General features: G+C 35.5%; 1 protein-coding gene across 3 annotated transcripts; it reads right to left on the reverse strand.

Annotated features, from left to right (window-relative positions):
- Nucleotides 1–7,668: 7,668 nt before the first annotated feature.
- Nucleotides 7,669–18,120, reverse strand: LOC128236914 (uncharacterized). Of its 3 annotated transcripts, none has more exons than XM_052952050.1 (3): nt 18,069–18,120; nt 9,950–10,350; nt 7,669–9,214 (listed from the first exon to the last, which is right to left on the reverse strand). In XM_052952050.1, the coding sequence occupies exons 2-3, from the start codon at nt 10,305–10,307 to the stop codon at nt 8,733–8,735; spliced, it is 840 nt and encodes a 279-aa protein (XP_052808010.1). In that variant the 5' UTR covers nt 10,308–10,350; nt 18,069–18,120; the 3' UTR covers nt 7,669–8,732. The 3 variants fall into 3 exon arrangements, with proteins under 3 accessions (XP_052808010.1, XP_052808026.1, XP_052808019.1); XM_052952066.1 differs by lacking the exon at nt 18,069–18,120 and adding an exon at nt 13,431–13,480; XM_052952059.1 differs by lacking the exon at nt 18,069–18,120 and adding an exon at nt 12,503–12,590.
- Nucleotides 18,121–22,941: the final 4,821 nt, after the last annotated feature.

Genomic DNA, 22,941 nt, shown 5'->3' on the forward strand with positions numbered 1-22,941 from the left:
TACACCATATGATGAAATAGCGAAAAAAAAAACGTTTAGCGTAAAACTTTGTAGCACAGTGGATACAACACTGAACTGCAATTTTGGCGACACAGGTTCGAACCCGGTCTCCGACTCGTTTTTATTTTATCATTTGATATAAAAAGATACAATTACGATATCAATGAGTTTTTTTTTTAAATAATTGTCCTGAGATTCGTTACAGAAAAAACTTTTTGGTGCCCATCTGGTGTATAGTCCCTTTAAAGGGTTTTGAGAAATTGGGGCCATGTAGAAAATAGTTTTGTACCTTATTTTAAAAGGCACACACGTTAAAACTTGATCAGGGTCTTCAGTTGTTTATCGGACAAGTGTTGTTTTTTGTCGTTGATTGTGTGTGTCGGTGTGTGTACGGGCTTGCCTGCGTGAGTGCGTGCGTGCGTGCGTGCGTGCGTGCGTTGTGTGGTATGTGCTGTTTTGCATGTTTTTGTATATTGTTTAGTTTCTCATAAGCCTCAGCCTTGTGCCTTTTAAGCAAGACTTTCGTTAAATGGTTTTACTACTGGGATTGTCCCGGGAGTTTCCTTTGTATTATGCTAACAAAAATCAGATTCCATTGAGATCCTATTGGTCAGCTTCAAACTGATTACATGTATATTTTTGTCTCATATTTAGAATATAGATAGTTTTATTTTTTTAGTTTTATTTCGTAATGTTTTCAGAAGAGTTGAATTGTTTATTTCCAGTAGCCGAGATAATTTTGAATTTGTAAAAAAAACCATCACGAAATAGACATAATGTTCAGCAGGGTTAAATCAGCTTCAATTAATTCGATAACTCCAACAAATCCAATTTAATTTTGATAGGATATACCCACCAGTGCGACAAATTATTGGACACAATCCAAATTACCTGCACAGAATTTGACCCTCTTGCACTAAGTTGACCATCTAATGCAAATTAAGCCAAAACCCTCTGATCAAATTCGTATTACTAGTAATCTAAATTCCACAATTAATAATGAGATTAAAGCCTTAAAATTCATTTATTTCGACTTGGCACAAAATACATACTTTTCGTTCGGGTTACCCAATCCTCCCTTCGAATAAGGCTTCGACCCTACCGTTTTAATAGTCCGTTGGTATTTTTAAGTTTTTCTTTTAAGTGTGTGTTCTGATATTTATTTTAAAACCTTTAAAGCTGCACTCTCACAGATTGAACGTTTTGACAATTTTTTTTTTTATTTTTTTGTCTTGGAAGGATCAAATTTTGGCGAAAATGCATGGAAAACAGTTTTATAGGGCTGCTGACAAAAATAGAGCGCAGATTTTTATATTTCAGTTCAAAATTTGATGTTTTATGCATTTTTCTTAAACGGTTTAAGCCATGAAACATTAATTTTAGAACGGAAATATGAAAATCTTCGATATGATCTTTTGTCAGCAATCTTTTATCATTGGATTGCCCGTATTTACGCAAAAAATGCTGTTTCCAAGACAAAAAATAAAATAAAAAGTTGAAAAATCGGTATATCGGTGAGAGTGCAGCCTTTTTACAGAATATTTCTTTAACCCCATCCCATAATTATGACAATAACCTTCTTACATAAAGCCTTATGACAAAAAACTGTTCTTTTGTTGTTTTATGTATGTTTCACACTGAAAATAAACACCGCAGTATAAATCGCTGGCTAGTTCAAAGGGTGTAATTCTTCCCCACACGGTGTATAGGCATTCCAAGTTCGAGCAATCTACAGCAAGTACAAAAAGTGCGGCTGATGACGCATGAAAAAGTAATCTCAATGTACATTCACTAAAATCGTAAATGTACATACAATCAGGGCAATAAACTATCTTATGACAACGCGAAAAGTCCTGGATCCTCATAATAAAACATACTGAGACATATTGAATGTTCGCAGCATCTGCCGTAAATCTTTGTGGAAAGTGAAATCAATATTGAAAATACAATAATTATATTATTTCGCTTTGAAACCGTGAATGAACGCCGACCGCTGACGATATAACCGACTATTCATATAAATTTGTACCGCAAACACAAAGGTTTAAAACAGAGTCCACTAACGAACCAAGGGGGGGGGGGGGGGACTCGACGCGCACCACCCTAAAAACATCCAAGTCTACTTGTTATTTCATTATTGGAGAAAAAAAGTAATCAAAAACGCCAATTTTTTGCGGAAGTACCCCCAAACTCCCTACTAACAGTTTAAACCGAATCAAATTTGGTTCTGAGGGAGGGGCGCAAGTCAAAAGATTTCTCCTCATAGTTACGCCACCTCTAACGTCGATTCCTGGATCCGCCCTAAAGCCTTATAAATCTTAGGTAGCTGGGCGTGCCCGTGTAGCGTACCCATATGGCTGGGTTCAAACTATTTTTAATTAATTTATATCTGAATGACAAATCCCAGGTGTGTGTGTCCGGTCAGCTGGTCACGCGTGGTCAACGGTCAACGATACCCATAACTGACCATTTCAAGCGGTCACCACCCCGTCACGATGACCTGAGTGAAGGCAGTCCGTTCAAAGGGCATGTATAGGCAATGTCAGTACCCGATGATCAAGCTTTAACGAATCCTGAATTAAATAATTTTGATTAACCTTTTGTTTGAGTTGCTATGCATTTGGTTAATAGTTCCACTCACGGGGCTCGAACCAACAGCCGCTTGGGTCTCAATGAAAATATTTACAGTCGATCCCCGTTGGTTCGAACTCGCTTGGCTCGAATTCCTCGTTTGCTCAAACTGTATGTAAAGGAGCGATTTATTTATACTAAAGGTAAGTATTCCCGCTCGGCTAGAATTTTCTGAGGGTCGAGGGATTTTCGCCGGTCCCTGGGAGTTCGAGCCATCGGGGTTCGACTGCAGAACATTTAGTATAATTTTTGATTTTCAGTATTTCAGTGTCCTAATATATATAGCCGCTTTAACCTTAATTCTTTATGATAGTTTTTTTTTATGAAAAAGTTAATGCCATTGAGCCAAATGCTAGCTGAACTGATTATCTTAAATGCGCACAATTTATGTTGATGCAATAAAAGAATGATGCATTTTTTTTCAATTTTAAAGCATTTCAATGTTTACCTCATTTAACCAAAATGATAAAAAAGCATACGATTAAGATACAGCTTAAAATCATTTACTTTTGAAAATGTTTTAATTTTAAATTAATAGTAGCCACAAAATCAAACTATCGCTTATATGCAAAATCAACAGTTAAAAAGCGCCAAACTATCGCTTATATGCAAAATCAACAGTTAAAAAGCGCCAAACTATCGCTTATATGCAAAATCAACAGTTAAAAAGCGCCAAACTATCGCTTATATGCAAAATCAACAGCTAAAAAGCGCCAAACTATCGCTTATATGCAAAATCAACAGCTAAAAAGCGCCAAACTATCGCTTATATGCAAAATCAACAGTTAAAAAGCGCCAAACTATCGCTTATATGCAAAATCAACAGTTAAAAAAGCGCCAAACTATCGCTTATATGCAAAATCAACAGTTAAAAAGCGCCAAACTATCGCTTATATGCAAAATCAACAGTTAAAAAAGCGCCAAACTATCGCTTATATGCAAAATCAACAGTTAAAAAGCGCCAAACTATCGCTTATATGCAAAATCAACAGTTAAAAAGCGCCAAACTATCGCTTATATGCAAAATCAACAGTTAAAAAAGCGCCAAACTATCGCTTATATGCAAAATCAACAGTTAAAAAAGCGCCAAACTATCGCTTATATACAGTCGAACCTCGTTGGCTCGAAATCCTAGGAACAGCCCAAATAACCTCGAGCCTCGGGAATATCGAGCCAAGCGGAAATGCTTACGTTCTGTTTAAAAAAATAGGTCTTTTACATCCAGTTCGAGCCAACGAGAAAGTCGAGCAAAGCGAGATCGAGCCGAAAGGGTTCGACTGTATATACATGTATCAGCAAATATTTCTACCTTTAAGGCACTCGAAGCAACAGTTATTTAAAATACGTTAAACGTTCATATTGAATGTGTTTCATATTGAGTGAAAGTGTCATTTTGTTTAAAATTTGATATTTTTGTAAAACCTTAAATATAGTTAGGATATTCCTTAAAACATGTTCAGCCTTTACCACATAATTCATTAATTTAGTAATACTCAAAAATAGTCATTGACATTATAAAGCTACGTCAACGCGTCAATGTTCATCTTTAAATAGAAATAATTGTTATTTTTTTGAAGTTTTGCTTTCAATTAAATCTTCTCCCATTAAAAAGAAATTAAAACAGTGTTACAAATCATTATCGGATGCAATGCAATTACAAACATAGCTCTATCATGTACTAAAATTGACGAGGAATAAGTGTCCTCTAAAATAAATGGGGAAAAAATGCTAAAGCTGGCATATGTAGGTCAATATTCTAATTAAACACATTGAACTCGTAATATAAGTTCATTGCAGAAATACAAAAATGACACTTCATAGCACATTTACAGTAACATTTTATGATTATTCAACATTTAATTAAATTCTAAATGAGATACTATTAAAATGTAATTATCTAAATAGTCTACTTCTTTAAACAATGACCCTGTGTGTAGGAAACCTTTTCTTCCGTCATGGTACTAGGTTCTTACGGAGTGCTGCAAGGGCCATCGCTTGTAAATGTCTAAAATCTAAAACGCCAGTTGAACCCCGTTGGCTCGAACTCGCTTTGCTCGAATTACTCGTTGGCTCGAACTAGATGTAAAAGGCCCATTTATTTAAACTGAAGGTAAACAAATCGAGGCTCGATGTATTTTTGCCGGTCCCTGGGAGATCGAGCCATCGGGGTTTGATAGTACGATGCTGAAAACACGTTGCTTCGATACTGAAAACGCGACAATACAGTGATGGTCACGCGACTGTACCATAACGAAAAGGCAATAACACGACAAAACGAGGGTGATATTGCAATATAATCTCGTGTTTTCACCATTGTAATATTCTGTTATTGCATTTTCGTTATCGCAGTAACGTACTGTCGCGTTATCAACATCGTACTGTCGCGTAATTATTATCATACTGTCGCGTTATCATTAACGCACTGTCGGGTTATCATTATCGTACTGTCGCGTAATCATCATCGTACTGTCGCATTATCATTGTCGTACCGTCACGTTATCATCATTGTACTGTCGCATTATCATTGTCGTACCGTCGCGTTATCATCATTGTAATGTCGCATTATCATTATTGTACTGTCGCGTTATCATCATCGTACTTTCGCGTAATTATTGTCATACTGTCGCGTTAACATCATCGAAACCATTATAGTTCTGTTACGGTATTATCGTCACACTGTCGCATTATCATTATCATACTTTCGCATTATTATGATTGTACTGTCGCGTTATTATCATCATACTGTCGCGTAATTATTATCATACTGTCGCGTTATCATCATCATACTGTCGCGAAACCATTATCGTACTGTCGCGTTATTATCATCATACTGTCGCATTATCATTATCGTACTGTCGCGTTATTACCATCATACTGTTGCATTAACATTATACTGTACTGTATTGGATTCAACCGTAATGGTACTGTATTCGATTAAACCGTAATGGTGCTGTATTGGATTCAACCGTAATTACTGTATTGGATTCAACCGTAATGGTACTGTATTGGATTCAACCGTAATGGTACTGTATTGGATTATTTCATAATGGTACTGTATTGAATTTAACCGTAATGGTACTGTATTGGATTCTATCGTAATGGTACCGTATTGGATTCAACCGTAATGGTACTGTATTGGATTCTACCGTAATGGTACTGTATTGGATTCAACCGTAATGGTACTGTATTGGATTATACCGTAATGGTACTGTATTGGATTCAATCGTAATGGTACTGTATTGGATTCAACCGTAATGGTACTGTATTGGATTCAACCGTAATGGTACTGTATTGGATTCAACCGTAATGGTACTGTATTGGATTCAACCGTAATGGTACCGTATTGGATTTTACCGTAATGGTGCTGTATTAGATTCAACCGTAATGGAACTGTATTGGATTCTACCGTAATGGTACCGTATTGGATTTTACCGAAATGGTGCTGTATTAGATTCAACCGTAATGGAACTGTATTGGATTCTACCGTAATGGAACTGTATTGGATTCTACCGTAATGGTACTGTATTGGAATCAACCGTAATGGTACTGTATTGGATTCAACCGTAATGGTACTGTATTGGAATCAACCGTAATGGTGTACTGTATTGGATTCAACCGTAATTCTACAGATTCTCCTCGGCCATTTTCCATCAGAAGCAGGCACGGTCAAATTTACCCACATGACAATGCAGAAATGTTTCTTTGTTTTCTTTTCTTGCTAAGATCGGAATGACTCTTCCAATTTATGTAGTATCTATTGATGTGTAAACTGTTTTGTTTTTTTGCTTTTTTCTTGCTGTTTTAATAGTGTAACATATTTGGTTACAGTCGAAACCCGTTGGCTCGATATTCCAGGGACCGGGCAAAATACTTCGAGCCTAGCGAATATCGAGCTAAGCGGGCATGCGTACAAAGATTAAAAAATATATGTCCTTAAACTAAAAGTTCGAGCTAACGAGAAAATCGAGCCAAGCGATATCGAGGCAACGGGTTTCGACTGTATAATTATATTCATCTGGTTTTCAATGATATGTTAGAGGTCCTCCCCTACTAGTCAGGATGTAATCAGAGATGACCCCAGAGATAAAGCCATACCAGTGTCACGTGGGCATCATAAATAGAGTCTGTAAACATGTTGCCAAAACATATATAGCCTAGGTTTCTATGTTGATAATTTGAGAAAACACAGCGCCATATTATTATTAAAGGCGCACAATATAGGTTCATGCCAAATATGTTTTAAGTTGTATGCATTATCATGTTGAACTCATTTGACTTTCATGATATAAAACGACATATGATATAGGTACAGACAAAAAAATATTAGCGCATATTAAAACGCACCAAAACATCACTAATATATTTTTTTATCAGGACCTAAATCATATTGCATACTTTTTTTTTTGGGGGGGGGGGGGGGGGGTGGGGGGGGTGGTGGTGATAATTTAAGTCAAGTGAGTTAAACACCATATGCATTAACATACATCGAGCGCCTTTAAAGCTGTGATCATTCTGAAAGTAACATGATTGTTTCTATAAACATGTATAACAAAGAAGGGAATTCCGTAGCAAGGTCAAAATTCAAGGGAGATTATATATCTTTTATCTGACTAAATCTCTTGTGACACTAGCATCAACTACACCGACAGACGAGGCGATATTGATTTGGCGAGGTCATCATTCTTTATTTTGTTTAAACATATATGATTTTACATGTTAAAGTAAATCAATCAGCTATTGCTTATTATTTATCTTCAACAAACAAAGACGTGTCACAATTTTTGAAATGACCTTATTTTCAAGAAACGCAAGGCTAAGTTTATGTTGAGATTTTATTTGCTTTGGCTCGAATTCTTCGTTGGCTCGAACTGGGTGTAAACGATCGATTTCTTAATCTGAAGGTAAGCATTTCCGCTTGGTTCGAGTTTTCCGAGACTCGATGTATTTTTGCCGGTCCCTGGGGATTCGAGCCATCGCGGTTCGACTGTATTTCAAAATACAACAATACAGCAAAATATGAAGCGAAACGATCTTGAACTATTTAATGCATATTAAATACCAAAACAGTTTTATTTTTTACAGATCATAAATGAACACTGAAGTGAGACATACACTTAAATCATGCAGATTAAGTATCAAGTGTTGTTTTACAGGTCACGAAAAGGTATAACAAGATTTAACCTAATCATTATAATGCTCTTTTGAAGGTTAGGAGAAACGTAATTATTATACAGCGAGTGTGAAAAGGTTATTAGAACATAATTTTGATCAATGTCGTTGGGACAATGTAAATTCTTTGTTATGCGACTTGTGTGGTAAAACGGATTATGCGGATAAACCCACTAGTCCGGCCTGGTGACCACAAACTAAACTCACATGCGCCAGGGCTAGAAATTGAACCCGGATCGAATTGGACGTAATTTTCAGAATTTAGATATTCAATAACCTGAACTTTGGATTCATTTGCAAGGGTTTGTTAAATATGTCATTTCAAGTCGTATTTCAATTAAAATGAAGAACAAAGATTCAGTATGCAATAACTTTATCTGTAATGCATTTTCGCGACTTTACATTACAGTGTGTGTATACCACGTCATAATTGCTACGTCGGAAGGCAACATTTTGCTTCGAATGAAGACTTTAAACAAAGATAGCTGTGAGAGTTGGATAGAGAGTTTAGTTTCTTTAAACAGTTTGACAAACCTTTTTACTGTCAAATTATTATTTCGGAAACCGGTTTGTCGAAGAGTTTGATGAAACTAATCACCTAATCAAACTCCGGTAATAAAAAAGCGGAGCCCTTTGTTTCATTTAAAATGGTGCAGAAAATTAAAAGTTATCTTTGTGTTAAGTCTACATTCGAAGCAAGATGTTGCCTTTCGCCGTAGCCTTCTTTGCATAATTTATCACATGGTATACACACACTGTCTTATGTGTAATTAGAAGCAAGCAACCCCCTTTCAAATGGTACCAAGATTAAACTGGGTCACCAGGCGTCAACTTTTAACAATATACAAACAACAAACGTATTAGTCGGTCGAATGCCTTATGTCCATGCATTGTTTAATGGAGGGATTTTTTGTTATTTTATGAATCATAGTTCATTTTATTAGAAACCTCGTATCAATAATTAAAATAGGCGGTCCTTTTCTTCTAGTTTTTCGTTTTGGTTTTCGTCCGGCCCTGGGTACATTTCTTTGGTGTCTTTTTTGCTTTTCCCGATGAATTTCTCTTGAAAACAGTAATTTTACAAGTCGGCCACACCCTGTACACTTTATTTTCAATTCTATTGATTTAGATTCAGATTGTATGAACTTTTGAGCGAATGAAACTGGTAGATTTATTCTCGTCCATCGCTTCCTTTTCACTCGTGTTTTCACTACATTTATCATTGACCATTTGTCTCTATATTCACTGGAGCGTAACACTTCTATAAATATCCGTTTTCCTTTCCCACCATTCCGTATTTTACGCGTCCGGTCCACAAATAGTAACAGTGATGCCCCGAGTGCCTCTGTTTGGTTGAGGGAAGCCCTCTGTACAGGCAAATCAAACTTCAACACCGTCTCGTCTGAGGATTCGTCTGAAAACAAATTAAACTATTTAAATCAATAACATTTGTCACTTATTTGATGAGCTCGTAGCGATTGCAGATGTACTGTGAGTCGTGTACATTTAAGCTAAAGAGTAATGGAAAGGTGCTGCACCCTGTCCTATTTTTGGAGCACCCTTCTGTCCCCATGAAGACAACATGGAAACCCGTCTGCCTTATCAGAATGAACGGCTTTAGACTGTCCAATAGTTGTTTTGTTTTAGCTTATACCATTATATAAATACATACACATATACATATATAAGGAGAACCCTCATTCAACTGTAAATACATTATTTCTAACATTTTTGTCAAATTCCTAGTGCCCGATACAATGTGCCATTTTTGCCCCTAGCACTTGTTCCCTTTTCTACAAGAACCTGTCCTTATTAAAACCTGGATAAACGCCTTAAAGGCACACAATGTTATTATGATGCGTTCAGATAATTATAACGGTAACTGTTTTGTTTCGGATCCCTGTTGCATCATAGCTCAACAAGACGACGCGGGAGGAAACCACAAAACGTTAGCCGCAAACACCTTTACTAAACGTAACATAATCGAAAGTTCTCAAAACATGAAACAATTAAATGTATTCTTCCAAACCATTTCCTCCTAAATTGCGTATATGCTCAAATGAATTATATTTAAACTTTAACTGACCCGAATAAATATTGCATTTTAACAAAATCCAGTAATAACCTCGGTACACTTGTAAAAACTTACATTTTACTTCCGGGTAGGTAAGAATCTTTTGTCGCACTGATTTCGCATCTGCATTTGGTGTAGCTGTGACGTCAACCATGATATTAGCCTCGTTTTCACGTTCGGCAGTTTTTTTTTCATCATCAGGGTTATCGCCGTCTATTCGATTTCGTCCAATTTCATTCATTATTCTTTGTTTTATTCTTTCAAGCCGAGGTAAAACTTCAACCATATTCATGTGCAACTGTTCCCGACACTCGGAACAATTGCTTTTGCGAAGGGTTTCAAAATTCCGCCATGATGGAACCACGGATGATGACGTCACCACTACACATGCGCAAAGGTAACAGAAAAGAGCTGGAAACGGACTGACGATCATTCTCTATTTCGTTTGCTCCAAATGCGCTGTCATTTTCTGCAGACTGAAAGACAGAAGTATTTAAGTGAAATTTACTGTAAAAGGCAATATCAAGCTCATTATTTAATAACGTATCAACTATAGTTATCAAAATCCGATATCAAATTTTCATTCGTTATCATGTCAATTTACATTTTTTTTCAATCTTTTTAAGGGCAGTGACCCATGACACTATGTCAAGCCGATCGGTCATTATCCAACAGATAGGCCATCATGGCGGCGCCCGGATTGAAAACGTCTTATATGTGTGTCAACCGTCATATTAAATTGAACACATGGCGAGGAGTATGAAGCTGTTTTTTTCTTTTAATTGGAATTTATTTCCAGTTTGTCCGGAGCGTAATTACGACACGAATCAAAATCACTACTTTTATTATATTGTTTACGTTATTGAATGGGTCTAATTAGCGTAATCAGTATTCATTCAATCGCAGGCGATCCAACTACGTGCTCAGGATGAGCTTTTCCTATCGCCTCATCCGTCAGCAATTGCTTTAAATGCCATCCCCTAAACCGCCTGAAACTGGAATGTTCCTTGGATGTCGACCTTTCAAAATTATTCAAAGAAATAATTCCATGCAGAACTCTGGTTGCGATGGCAACCGAAATAAAAATCTTCTTGACAAAAATTATTAAGCCTAGGGCTAGATATTTGGTATGTTTCATTGTCTAGTGGTCTTCTACCAAGTTTGAGCCCCCCCCCCCCTGGGGTCAAACTGATCCCGTACCGGGAGCATCAAGTTACCTACATATATTTGTACTTATTTACGGAAATCTTTGAAAATCTTCTGGTCTGAAACCGCTTGGCCGAGACCCTTGACCTTTTGTATGTAGCATCATATCATAGTCCTTTATCAAGTTTGTTCAAATTGTGACCCTGGAGTCAAAACTGGCATCGCCCCTGGGGTCACAAGTATCCTTTAGACTTATAATATTATACAAAAAAAACTTTGAAAATCTTCTTGTGTAAGACCACTAGGTCCAGCCCTTGATATTTTGTATGTAGCACCAAACATACAAATCTGTTCAAATTGTGCCACTGGGGTCAGAACTGGCAACGCCCTCGGGTTCAAAAGTTTCCTACACATTATATTGGGAACTCTTTAAAAATATTCTGTTCTCAAACCACATGGCCCAGACCTTTGATATTGAATGTTAAGTAGCATCATATGATGGCCATCTACCAAGTGTGTTCAAATAATGCCATTGAGGTCAAAGCTGGCCGAATGACTTTTGACATTCATTGTTACCTTTGAAGCTTCTGCAATGGAATATGGAGCATGTGTACAGTTATACAGATATATCTTAAAAACCACCTCTATCCACCATCAGTGCCATTATCATTAAAGAAGTTTAAATACAAATGTAGATAAAATAACTTAATTGCAAATGATCAATAGAATGCAGTAGACAAATGTATCATGTTTCCTTGGATGACATCCATTTTAACCTTCTGACCTAATTTCCCTATTTTGAGGAAGTTCAGCAATATAAATTTATACCATGTGTACAGTTTTCAAAAAAAAATCACAATGGTGTGATTGGATGACCTTTGACCTAATTTCTTATTTTTGTAACTATAGCAATGACATTTAGACCATGAGTGCAGATTTGTAAAAAATACCAATGTTGCATTACGATAAACCAATAATCTCATTCATTCTCATAACAAAAACAAAGTTTTAAAACTCTCATCCAGGTGATCGACTTCGGGCAATAGTGACCCTGTTGTCGTATATCGTGAAGCCTATTTACGAGGCCTATCCCGAAGCTTGCCGGAGATGGCAGAGTTGTTATGATTGTATGTATAGCCTGCCAAAACCAAAGCCTAACGTCATGAAAGTCACGACTACATTCATAACAACCCCAAAATATACGTTTAATTTCGCTGTCCGCACAGTGCGGTAACCATAACAGTTATTGTTTAAACTTAGTTTTGTATTTAAGTAATCTGTGTTTGTTCTCGAATATACAATAACATGTATCTATCAATTATTGTTGCTAGGCTTTAATTGGTTTGCCTTTAAACACGACCACCAAAAATGTTTGGCTACTCGGCATATCCCTGTACAGTCAACCCCCGTTGGCTCGAACTCCCAGGGACCGGCGGAAATACTTCGAGCCTCGGACAATTCGAGCTAAGCGAGATTGTTTACCTTCAGTATAAAGAAATCGGTCCTTTACATCTAGTTCGAGCCAACCAGGAATTCGAGCCAAGCGAGTTTAAGCCATCTGGGTTCGACTGCAGTTTCCATAAAATTAAAAATTGGTATATCAATATTTAAATTCGGAACTTAATTTCAAGACTTTAATTGTTGCTTTTTTTAGACAAAACATGCTAAAAATACGGAAATACAAGCTTGCTTTAAATCAAACCGAAATTAAAAAAAAACAGGCAAGCTTAATCCATTGACAGAACATTTAAGGCTTCTTGATTTAAAGTACTAACTATTTATGTTTGCAACGATTTTTTGTAAATTATTGGAATTGATTTATATTACACTCGAACCCCGTTGGCTCGAACTCCAAGGGACCGGCAATAATACCTCGAGCCTCGGAAAAATCGAGCCAAGCGGGATTTTTTACATTCAGTATAAATAAATAAGTCCTTTAAATATAGTTCGATCCAACAAGGAGTTTGAGCCAAGCGAGTTCGAGCCAACGGGGTTTGGCTGTTCTTACTTTTATAAACAAACACAAGCGAGAAACTGGCAGATACGCATTTGGAACGATATGTTGAAATCCAAGCATAAAATTATTCCATTTTTAGTAGCGTTACTAGTGTTTTTCGGCAAGAAAAAATATCATCTGTCAAATTTCTAAATATTGTTTTACAATAGAGCTCTAATTGAAATTTCAAGTTTATCATTATAATAAAGAAAAAATGTTCACATTTCACAAGATGTCTTTTTGCTTGATGTCTGATCCTAAAAAAAATCTACAATTATAACAGACATTATTAATCCTGAAAGCTACATTTTCTCTATTTAACATTTACTCGAAACTCTACAATTATAACATACATTTTCAAACGTTCGCTATTCCGAACATCTTAAATTATAATAGCCTTTAACTAATTCTTACCTATATATCCAGGCTATTTAACATTTAATCAAAACCCTACAATATAAACAGACATTTCCAATCTGTCGTTATGATATCGCCCACTAACTACTGCACATACGTCACGTTAAGTCAAACACTGTATCGGAGAATGAATGACGCGTTCACCCAGTTCACTGAACTATGCGCAATATGTCATTTTTAATGACACCGCGACCATTTTGAACTCTTTTCAAAGCTCTAAGTTTTATTGGAGTTTTGTAAAATAATTTTTCATCAGTAAATGATTTCGTCCCATTTCAAATTTTTTCGTCGGTGAATCTCCTCTGTTCAAAGACTAGCAACAATTTTGTATTGAGGCCTATACAAATAATTGTTTGTTTCCGCTTTCGCAGCCAAAAACATAGGCCAGGATTATCGGGATTTTGATTTTATTTTGATACATTGATACTTTTCACTCTGAAAACCAACGCCATTTTGACTGGATAAACTTACATGTGCAAGAAACTTCTGAATACTTATGCCAAAAGAAAAAAAAAGTCAACTAAGACTCAAAAAAAGACCCAGCAAATTGATCATAATTGTCAAAAACTTACATAATATTAAAATCATTGAATATTATGCATCACATCGTTTACGACACATGCATCTTTCACAGTTTTTGCGCATTTTTCCAATTCGAATATTTATGCGAAAAGCTACAGAAACAAGCTCACATTCGGAACTCCTCGGCCATTTTTTCAAAAACAACCTCGGATGTATTTGGACGGTTTACATACTAAAAAAGAGGAACGTTTAAGTCCGCTGCAAGTAGATCGCGTAGTGATTTTATTTAGCAGTTAAACTTTATGACTTTACTCTTGGAAATCTTAATTATGTTTGCAATAATATACTTCAATGGCAATCAGTTTAAACTTATATCAATAAATACAATTATAAAACACTACATTTCAAAAATTTACGAACTGCTTTAACTGATGTACCGGCATACATCCGAGGTTGTATTTGAAAAAATGGCCGAGGAGCTCCGAATGACAAGCTCAGTGACAAACGGTTTAAACATAAACCCGGTTTAATGGCACTGGGCAAACGCAAAAGAAATCAACTGGGGTAGTCAACCACGTAAATCCCAGTTAAAAAATGGTCGGTATTTTTATCTGTACTCATAAACAGATATGATTTAGACTTGGAAAACATTATGCGCTGTTTTAAACGGGGAAACTCAGATGAGACAGCAACATGAATATTGCGTTTCTTCTTTTAATCATGTAAAATGATGTATTATCGGCCTCTTACTACTTGTAGTTCGCATTATGAACTACTGTATTTTCCGATTTTTCGTCCATCTGATGTCTAGTCACTTTAAACAAGGGCATTTTGCATAATATTATCTTCTCTCTCATGACAGTTTTAATGTATTTTACTTTGGAATGTCCAATGTCGTGCCAGCACAACATTCGATTTTGAATGTCCAATGTCGTGCTAGCACGACTTTCACTTTTGAATGTCCAATGTCCAATGTCGTGCCAGCACAACATTCGATTTTGAATGTCCAATGTCCAATGTCGTGCTAGCACGACTTTCACTTTTGAATGTCCAATGTCCAATGTCGTATGTTTAGCTAACTTCACACAGCTAGCATTTCGATGAAACAGTTCTATTCAACTTTCATTATACTCGACAGGTTGCACTTTTAGTAGAATAATTGAAATGTACTTATAACGTGAATATGTTGTTGAGTATATAGCATCGATCCGGAAAAGCCCACTTTGAAGATATTGTGTATCATTGTTAAAATGTTCATTTTAGCAAAAAATACAGAATTGTTCTTTATAATTTATTATTATTATTATTATTATTATTATTATTATTATTATTATTATTATCTTAATTTTTATTAATAGTAATAGTAGTAGTAGTGGTAGTGGTACTGGTAGTGATGGTAGTGGTAGTTGTAGTGGAAGTGGTAGTGGTGGTAGTAGTAGTAGTAGGTAGTAGTAGTAGTAGAAGTAGTAATAGTAGTAGTAGTAGTAGTAGTAGTAGTAGTAGTAGTAGTAGTAGTAGTAGTAGTAGTAGTAGTAGTAGTAGTAGTAGTAGTAGTAGTAGTAGTAGTAGTAGTAGTAGTAGTAGTAGTAGTAGTAGTAGTAGTAGTAGTAGTAGTAGTAGTAGTAGTAGTAGTAGTAGTAGTAGTAGTAGTAGTAGTAGTAGTAGTAGTAGTAGTAGTAGTAGTAGTAGTAGTAGTAGTAGTAGTAGTAGTAGTAGTAGTAGTAGTAGTAGTAGTAGTAGTAGTAGTAGTAGTAGTAGTAGTAGTAGTAGTAGTAGTAGTAGTAGTAGTAGTAGTAGTAGTAGTAGTAGTAGTAGTAGTAGTAGTAGTAGTAGTAGTAGTAGTAGTAGTAGTAGTAGTAGTAGTAGTAGTAGTAGTAGTAGTAGTAGTAGTAGTAGTAGTAGTAGTAGTAGTAGTAGTAGTAGTAGTAGTAGTAGTAGTAGTAGTAGTAGTAGTAGTAGTAGTAGTAGTAGTAGTAGTAGTAGTAGTAGTAGTAGTAGTAGTAGTAGTAGTAGTAGTAGTAGTAGTAGTAGTAGTAGTAGTAGTAGTAGTAGTAGTAGTAGTAGTAGTAGTAGTAGTAGTAGTAGTAGTAGTAGTAGTAGTAGTAGTAGTAGTAGTAGTAGTAGTAGTAGTAGTAGTAGTAGTAGTAGTAGTAGTAGTAGTAGTAGTAGTAGTAGTAGTAGTAGTAGTAGTAGTAGTAGTAGTAGTAGTAGTAGTAGTAGTAGTAGTAGTAGTAGTAGTAGTAGTAGTAGTAGTAGTAGTAGTAGTAGTAGTAGTAGTAGTAGTAGTAGTAGTAGTAGTAGTAGTAGTAGTAGTAGTAGTAGTAGTAGTAGTAGTAGTAGTAGTAGTAGTAGTAGTAGTAGTAGTAGTAGTAGTAGTAGTAGTAGTAGTAGTAGTAGTAGTAGTAGTAGTAGTAGTAGTAGTAGTAGTAGTAGTAGTAGTAGTAGTAGTAGTAGTAGTAGTAGTAGTAGTAGTAGTAGTAGTAGTAGTAGTAGTAGTAGTAGTAGTAGTAGTAGTAGTAGTAGTAGTAGTAGTAGTAGTAGTAGTAGTAGTAGTAGTAGTAGTAGTAGTAGTAGTAGTAGTAGTAGTAGTAGTAGTAGTAGTAGTAGTAGTAGTAGTAGTAGTAGTAGTAGTAGTAGTAGTAGTAGTAGTAGTAGTAGTAGTAGTAGTAGTAGTAGTAGTAGTAGAAGTAGCAGTAGCAGCAGCAGCAGCAGCAGCAGCAGTAGCAGTAGTAGCGGCAGCAGCAGCAGAGGCGGTAGCAGTAGTTGTATCAGTAGAAGGAGTGATTGTCAAAGTCGTAGTATTCATCTTAAGTGTTATGGTGCTATTTAAATCGATTCAATAAATATAAAAATAATTGTCCAAATAGTTAGATATTCGTTAAGTGGACTAAATTGTTTTGTCATGAAATGGGAATAGGTCGGATAAAAATAGGTCAAGCCACCGGTCAGTTAGTTCACCATCTCGGAGTAAGAGTGTATGCGATACCCGCATAATTGACTTAAACCGGATTGTAGAATTAACGCGAAACTGTTTTAACTTATATTCATAGTTTAGGCTGATAAAACCTTTTCGCGCTCAGTCTCCAAGTTTATAAGGTGACGCTGAGGTTAACCTGACCGGGGTATCGCACTCTGAGGGAAATAGCTTCTACATTAAGATAAACATACACCAAAAACGGCATTTATTGACGAAACTAGAACTTTCAAGTATGTAATTTCACAATTTGTCATGTTCGAACTACAAATAAGGAAGTGACTTTCAGATGAACTTTACACTGAAGGTGATTTCGTCATCTTTTCACATGATTGCTTAGGTTTCTACGAAGTATTGCACTTTGTTATTACATAGAAATGTAGAATGTGATATATTTTACATTTACAATCCTAAAAAGAGACAACATTTTAACATTTTTGATGTAAAGTAAAGCAAAAAAAAACACACCTTGTAATTACAAACCAAAAAAACTGTTATGCAAGTCAGATTTGTAGGCTGTTTCTATATGAAGCGCTAACATCAGCTTAGTGTTGACGCCCATATTTTCGTCACTGGGATCGCCGATCATTTATTCAATTCAATTTATTCAACCCCTGATAAACACGACCGCCCATTTATCATAACTACGTCTTAAGTTGGATTTATTTAGTGGGTTATTCAGTGGTTCGCGCATGCTCCCTGCGTAATTAGAGCCGTCTGCGCCAAACACTAAAATAGTATTTAATTTTGTTTTACGAAATGATTAATCAGCCAAACTCTTATCAAAACGGTTTTATGTGTAATAATCTTTTAAAAAGGTTAAAATCAGTAACCATAATTACTGTAAATATGAAATAAATCAGTATATTTAAGAAAACAAATGTAGTTAATTATATGATTTATAAAAAAATATTATAACATAATATGAACATGCTGAAATCCATCAGAAAACAACAACAAACAAACACACTATTAAACAATTGAAAAAGTATCAAATACATTCATGTTAAAACAAATCATAATGTAAATTTTTCAACTTCCATTTATATAATCCATTATCAAAGGTAATCCAGTGACGGATACATAACTATAATCCCATTCACTCAAAAGTTATCTGACAAATGATGTTAAACACCTACCTAAAATCACAGCGCCAGATCAAATGCGTAACTCCGAATTGTCATATCATTAATGTAACACGATCACTTTCATAAAGATCTTTGTATAACATTTTAATGATTTCCGGTGACGAATTGTTATGAAATTACTAATAGCGTTAAACATTAACCACACAATAACACTTGCCTTAATTCCATGAGAAATAATCCTCTCATTGTCCTTACAATTGCGTCAAAGGGACGTCGAATCTAATCCAGTTGTTCTCTATCTTAGATAATGTGGTTGTGGGTTAAAGGGACTTGCTCATAGTTTTTAAAATGCACTTTTTACCATTATTTTTTTTTTAGAAAATCCAAGTATGGCAAATCATAAGGATTGTTAAAACTAAGATACTGACATCTCGAACCATTCAACAAATGTATATATAATGTCAAATATTTCTTTGAAGACCCAAAATTTGAAAAAAAAGTAAGTAACACGATCCTGCTCAATGTTGCAGCGTGATTGGTCGATTGACATAATCACGTGATGTTACCAATGTATTCGATTAAGTTTAGGGTTAAAATATCCATTAGCTATTGCAAGTCATTGTGGCCGAGTGGTTAAGGCGTTAGTTTAACCTTGTGACATGGCCTTGGCCGAGTGGTTAAGGCGTTAGTTTAACCCTGTGACATGGCCTTGGCCGAGTGGTTAAGGCGTTAGTTTAACCTTGTGACATGGCCTTGGCCGAGTGGTTAAGGCGTTAGTTTAACCTTGTGACATGGCCTTGTGGTGAGAGTATAAAGGTTTCGAACAGAACAGAACAGAACATACTTTTTATCGTCTGTTCTTATCTCGACATTCGTAACCAATCGGTCACCTCCTGTAAACTTCGGGATACTTTGGGGCACAACATTTTGACATTCGGTCAAAACACATAATCGAACTTTAAATGGTTTAAAATGTTTGAAGCGGGTTGAGGGTTCTCGCCCCAGAACATTTTGTAACAATTTTTATTCCAAAATGATGCAGTTGATTACCCTTTTTTCTCCAATTTTGACATAAAATAAAAATCTAACGATTTAAGGAGGAGGGGTGGGGCGGTGTGTGTGCCCCTACTCTGAATCCGCTATTGTCATATCTGTTGGTTAATGGGCGGGGTGTTCCGATGGGTATCCCGATAGAGGCAACATGTATGACGTTTTCGTGTAAAATGTTAATTTCGTGTGAGTGTGCATTTATTTTACATGATGTTCATTTTTTACGTATATAGGTATTTTAAAGTGACTCGCACATGATTCTGTTTGACGAAATAAAGAGTGGCAAGTAATTACGAGTGTTGAAAGTAAGATAACTAAAGCCGGAACCCTTCATCAAATGCTGATATTTGCTCAAATATCGTCCTCGAGAACACGTTTATAACAGATTTGTTGTTGCGTGATTGGTTGATTGACATAATCACGTGATGTTGTCAATGTTTTGTTAAAATGTCAAAATATCCATAAATCTGTTTAAGTCCTAGTGGCCTAGAAGATAAGGCGTCTGTCATATCGGTTATATTTTTCTTGTCTTTACCTGTGAGAGTTCGCACCCCACTTATCCAAAATATGTTTTAATACTTGAATTGTACTTTCTGTAATTTCTATATAATAGAGTTAAATAAGGCTGAAGTAAATGTTTTTAGATGCATTATCGGGAAATCAACTAATTTTTGGTCCCAAAACATAAGCGAGTCCCTTTAATTTCAGTTCTAAATTGTGTAAGTGTTTAATTCCGTTGCATTGTTACTTGAATAATAATCCAGTTTCATCCGCATGGTGACCTAGATTCTTTTAAATGAACAATGTTTCGCCCGATGATATATTTAAAATTCATTTGCCAATATTTGTTTAGAATCATCAATGTTTAACACCATTGACTTGATTCCATGTATATATAGAAGTTATAAAATCAAAAAGATATTGATTGGATTTGAGAGAAGGTTCTTGACGATTATTTTGTAGAAAATAGTTATTACCAGGAACAGTGAAGATATTTTGTAAACTTTTAGACGCTTTTTTCTTTTTTAATTTCACATAACTTATTTGAAATTACTACGCCCACTCCGCCCATTCTTTATCATTAAGATTTTACTTCATTTCATCTTACTATTACATATTCGACGCTACAACTATCGTTTATACAGAAACCGTTCTTTAACATTAAATTATCAGTTGAAGAAGTTAAATTGTCAGTTGCAGAAGATTTTAAGAATTTCAAATCGGGATGAATACTTATCTAAAATATTAAAATTATGATTTCCAAATTTTATGTGAGCTCGTGCTGTATACTGCATCCATTAGAGTACGCTTGAAAATTTCACTAGGAAGTTGCCTTTAGTCGAGTACTGGTATTTAAAGGGATTAGACACCAGATGGTCCAAAAAAACGCAAATATAGTATTTCCGCAAAACTTGTTTATAAGCATAGAATTGTCAATATGAGCTACATGTAGTATGATGCCAAAAATACATTATTTCCATGATTGAAAGAAAATTCCGTTCAATTTCAGCTGAATATACCCACTTAAAATAGCGCGTATTTACTGGAATTTTCGTGGTACAGAAACCAAATTTCGGGAATTGGAAAAAAAATTGCAAAACCTGCGAAAGATGCATGTGTCGATAGCGATGTGATACATCAATAAGTAAGATTCAATGCGCTGTACACAACGATATCAATATTATTTAAGTTTTTTCTTGCAATTATATCATCTGGTGTCTAGTCCCTTTAAGATCATGTCAAAAAGAAGGGAGTGGTCACACAGTAAATTGTGAATATACGCGTTATTTATTAAAGCCTTAATGGAGCTCTTGGAAAGACGCCAATTCAAAGAGTACCTTTTGAGCCACCAAATCGAACAACTTAAGTCATTTTGATTCCCAACCCCCTCGTGAGTAATCGTATATAATCGAACCAGAGTAATGTTCTGTCATTTACCATTGTAGCCTTGATTACCAATCGAACTCGCTACTTTTACATTGACCCACTTTGTTTTTCGATGCCGTAAAACTAGACAAAACTCGGAAGGCAAGGGTTATGCAGTTGTTGTTGTTTTACGATGATGTGTATTTCATTTATGATAAAATATTCATTCGTGTATTTGGAATAAATTGAGGTTCCGATCTTACGCAATTTTAATCCTGTGTATTCGAGAGGGTTCTATTTCAGAATTAAATGTAGGATTTACATCACGTCCGCCTCCATGTTTTCTGTTTACCTTTTAAAGCTGCACTTTCACAGATATATACCATTTTTACAACAAGTTTTTGCGTTAATATCTGTAAACCAGTGATACAAGAAAAAAAATCAAATCGTAGATTTTCATATTTCCGTTCGAATATTAATGTTACTAACGGTTTAAGAAAAACGCTTAAAACATCAATTTTTGAACTTAAAAACAAAATCTGCGATCTGCTTTTTTGTCAGCAGTCTTATATAACTGGTTTCCATGGATTTTCGCAAAAAAATGGCTCATTCAATCTATGATAGTGCAGCTTTAACGCTCACGTTCGGCATCGATAATGAAATCAACTCCTATATATCAGATAGCGCTCGATTGTAGGGTAATGTTGCGTTAAATAGGAATGTCACCGGATGATTTATTAAATAACATATGAATGAAATATCCTTGACTTTAAATTAAGTATTAATTTGTTTTCACGGTCTTTACGAAAAACGTGATCTAGTTAGTATCAACCTCGTAACCATAGCAGCAGGGAGCCAAACAAATTTGGCTTCAATGCACTTCACATTAATATGTATGAACTACTTTTGAGATTCGCGAGGTAAACAGGAAGTTAAGAGTTATTTTCGTCTGATAACTTTATCTGCTCGTGGACATACATAAATAGAATGCAGAGTTTAAATGTGTAATTCATATCGATGGCCTCACTTCCAAATGCCGAAGCTACAATATCCAATGTTTTTAGTAAGTAATTAGATCACACATTTTTTTTACAAAATACCAAAGTTACAGTTTTTGTAGTTTAAATTTCAGAAGGTTTGGCATTTTTGCTTCTCTGTGAGATGTCCAATCATTGCTCGACATTGTGATCACATGATGCAACATCATTTTCTCATTGGACTCTTTACTCGGCATTTAGCAGTTAGATGCGGCTCGTCTTTTTGATTATAGTGATGTAAAAAAGTCCGAAACAGAAAAATGCAGCTTAGGTTTTCTGAAGTGAGACCAGCGATATGTGATGTTCTGTATGAAAAAAAAACTACAGTGACAAGCCAAGTAGACAAGTGTTTAAACCAAGATTTTGTTTAATGTCACAATGTTGTCAATGAACTGACCACGAGTCATCATTTAAAAAATACCACTATATGATTCTCTTATGAGTAAATGATTTTAAAATGCGTGTAATGTTAAGGCATAGAAAATAAAACCATATCAAACAGTCAAAGCTGTGTGACGACTCATTCGATGACATTCGTCGCGGATCTCGAGGCATTTTGGGTACACAATTACTCCTTTGGCGAATATTCCACCTACCTGTTGGGGTTATATTCCCCTCTGGCTTCAAAATATTGTTCAAGTCACACTTGGGTCTTGCATAAAGCCTTATACAAATACAAAATAAACAAGAGCGCCAACTGTCAAAATATACTCCCGTCCTAATTCTAGGACACCAAGTTTGGTGATAAAAGGTTGTACGTAAGGCCGGATTTACACGGTAAATCCAGTTTTATCCAATTCCAGGGTCATATTCAGAAGTGACTGGGGCAACATGGCTGGTTATCTAACCTGACCAAGGTATTCTGCATATACACATTCTGACCAAATTTGGTAAGGATAGGACAAGGCTTTCTAAAATTATTGATCAAACAAGGACATTTTTAAGTTATTCATATCATTAAAGGGTTATCG

This window comes from Mya arenaria, chromosome 1 (assembly GCF_026914265.1).
Source record: "Mya arenaria isolate MELC-2E11 chromosome 1, ASM2691426v1".
Lineage (NCBI taxonomy): Eukaryota > Metazoa > Mollusca > Bivalvia > Myida > Myidae > Mya > Mya arenaria.

Coding starts and splice junctions, on each gene's coding strand:
- LOC128236914 (XM_052952050.1), bottom strand. CDS start 10,307: ATGATCGTCAGTCCGTTTCCAGCTCTTTTCTGTTACCTTTGCGCATGT. Junction 9,215..9,949: donor TACCTACCCGGAAGTAAAAT/GTAAGTTTTTAC, acceptor ATTTGTTTTCAG/ACGAATCCTCAGACGAGACG.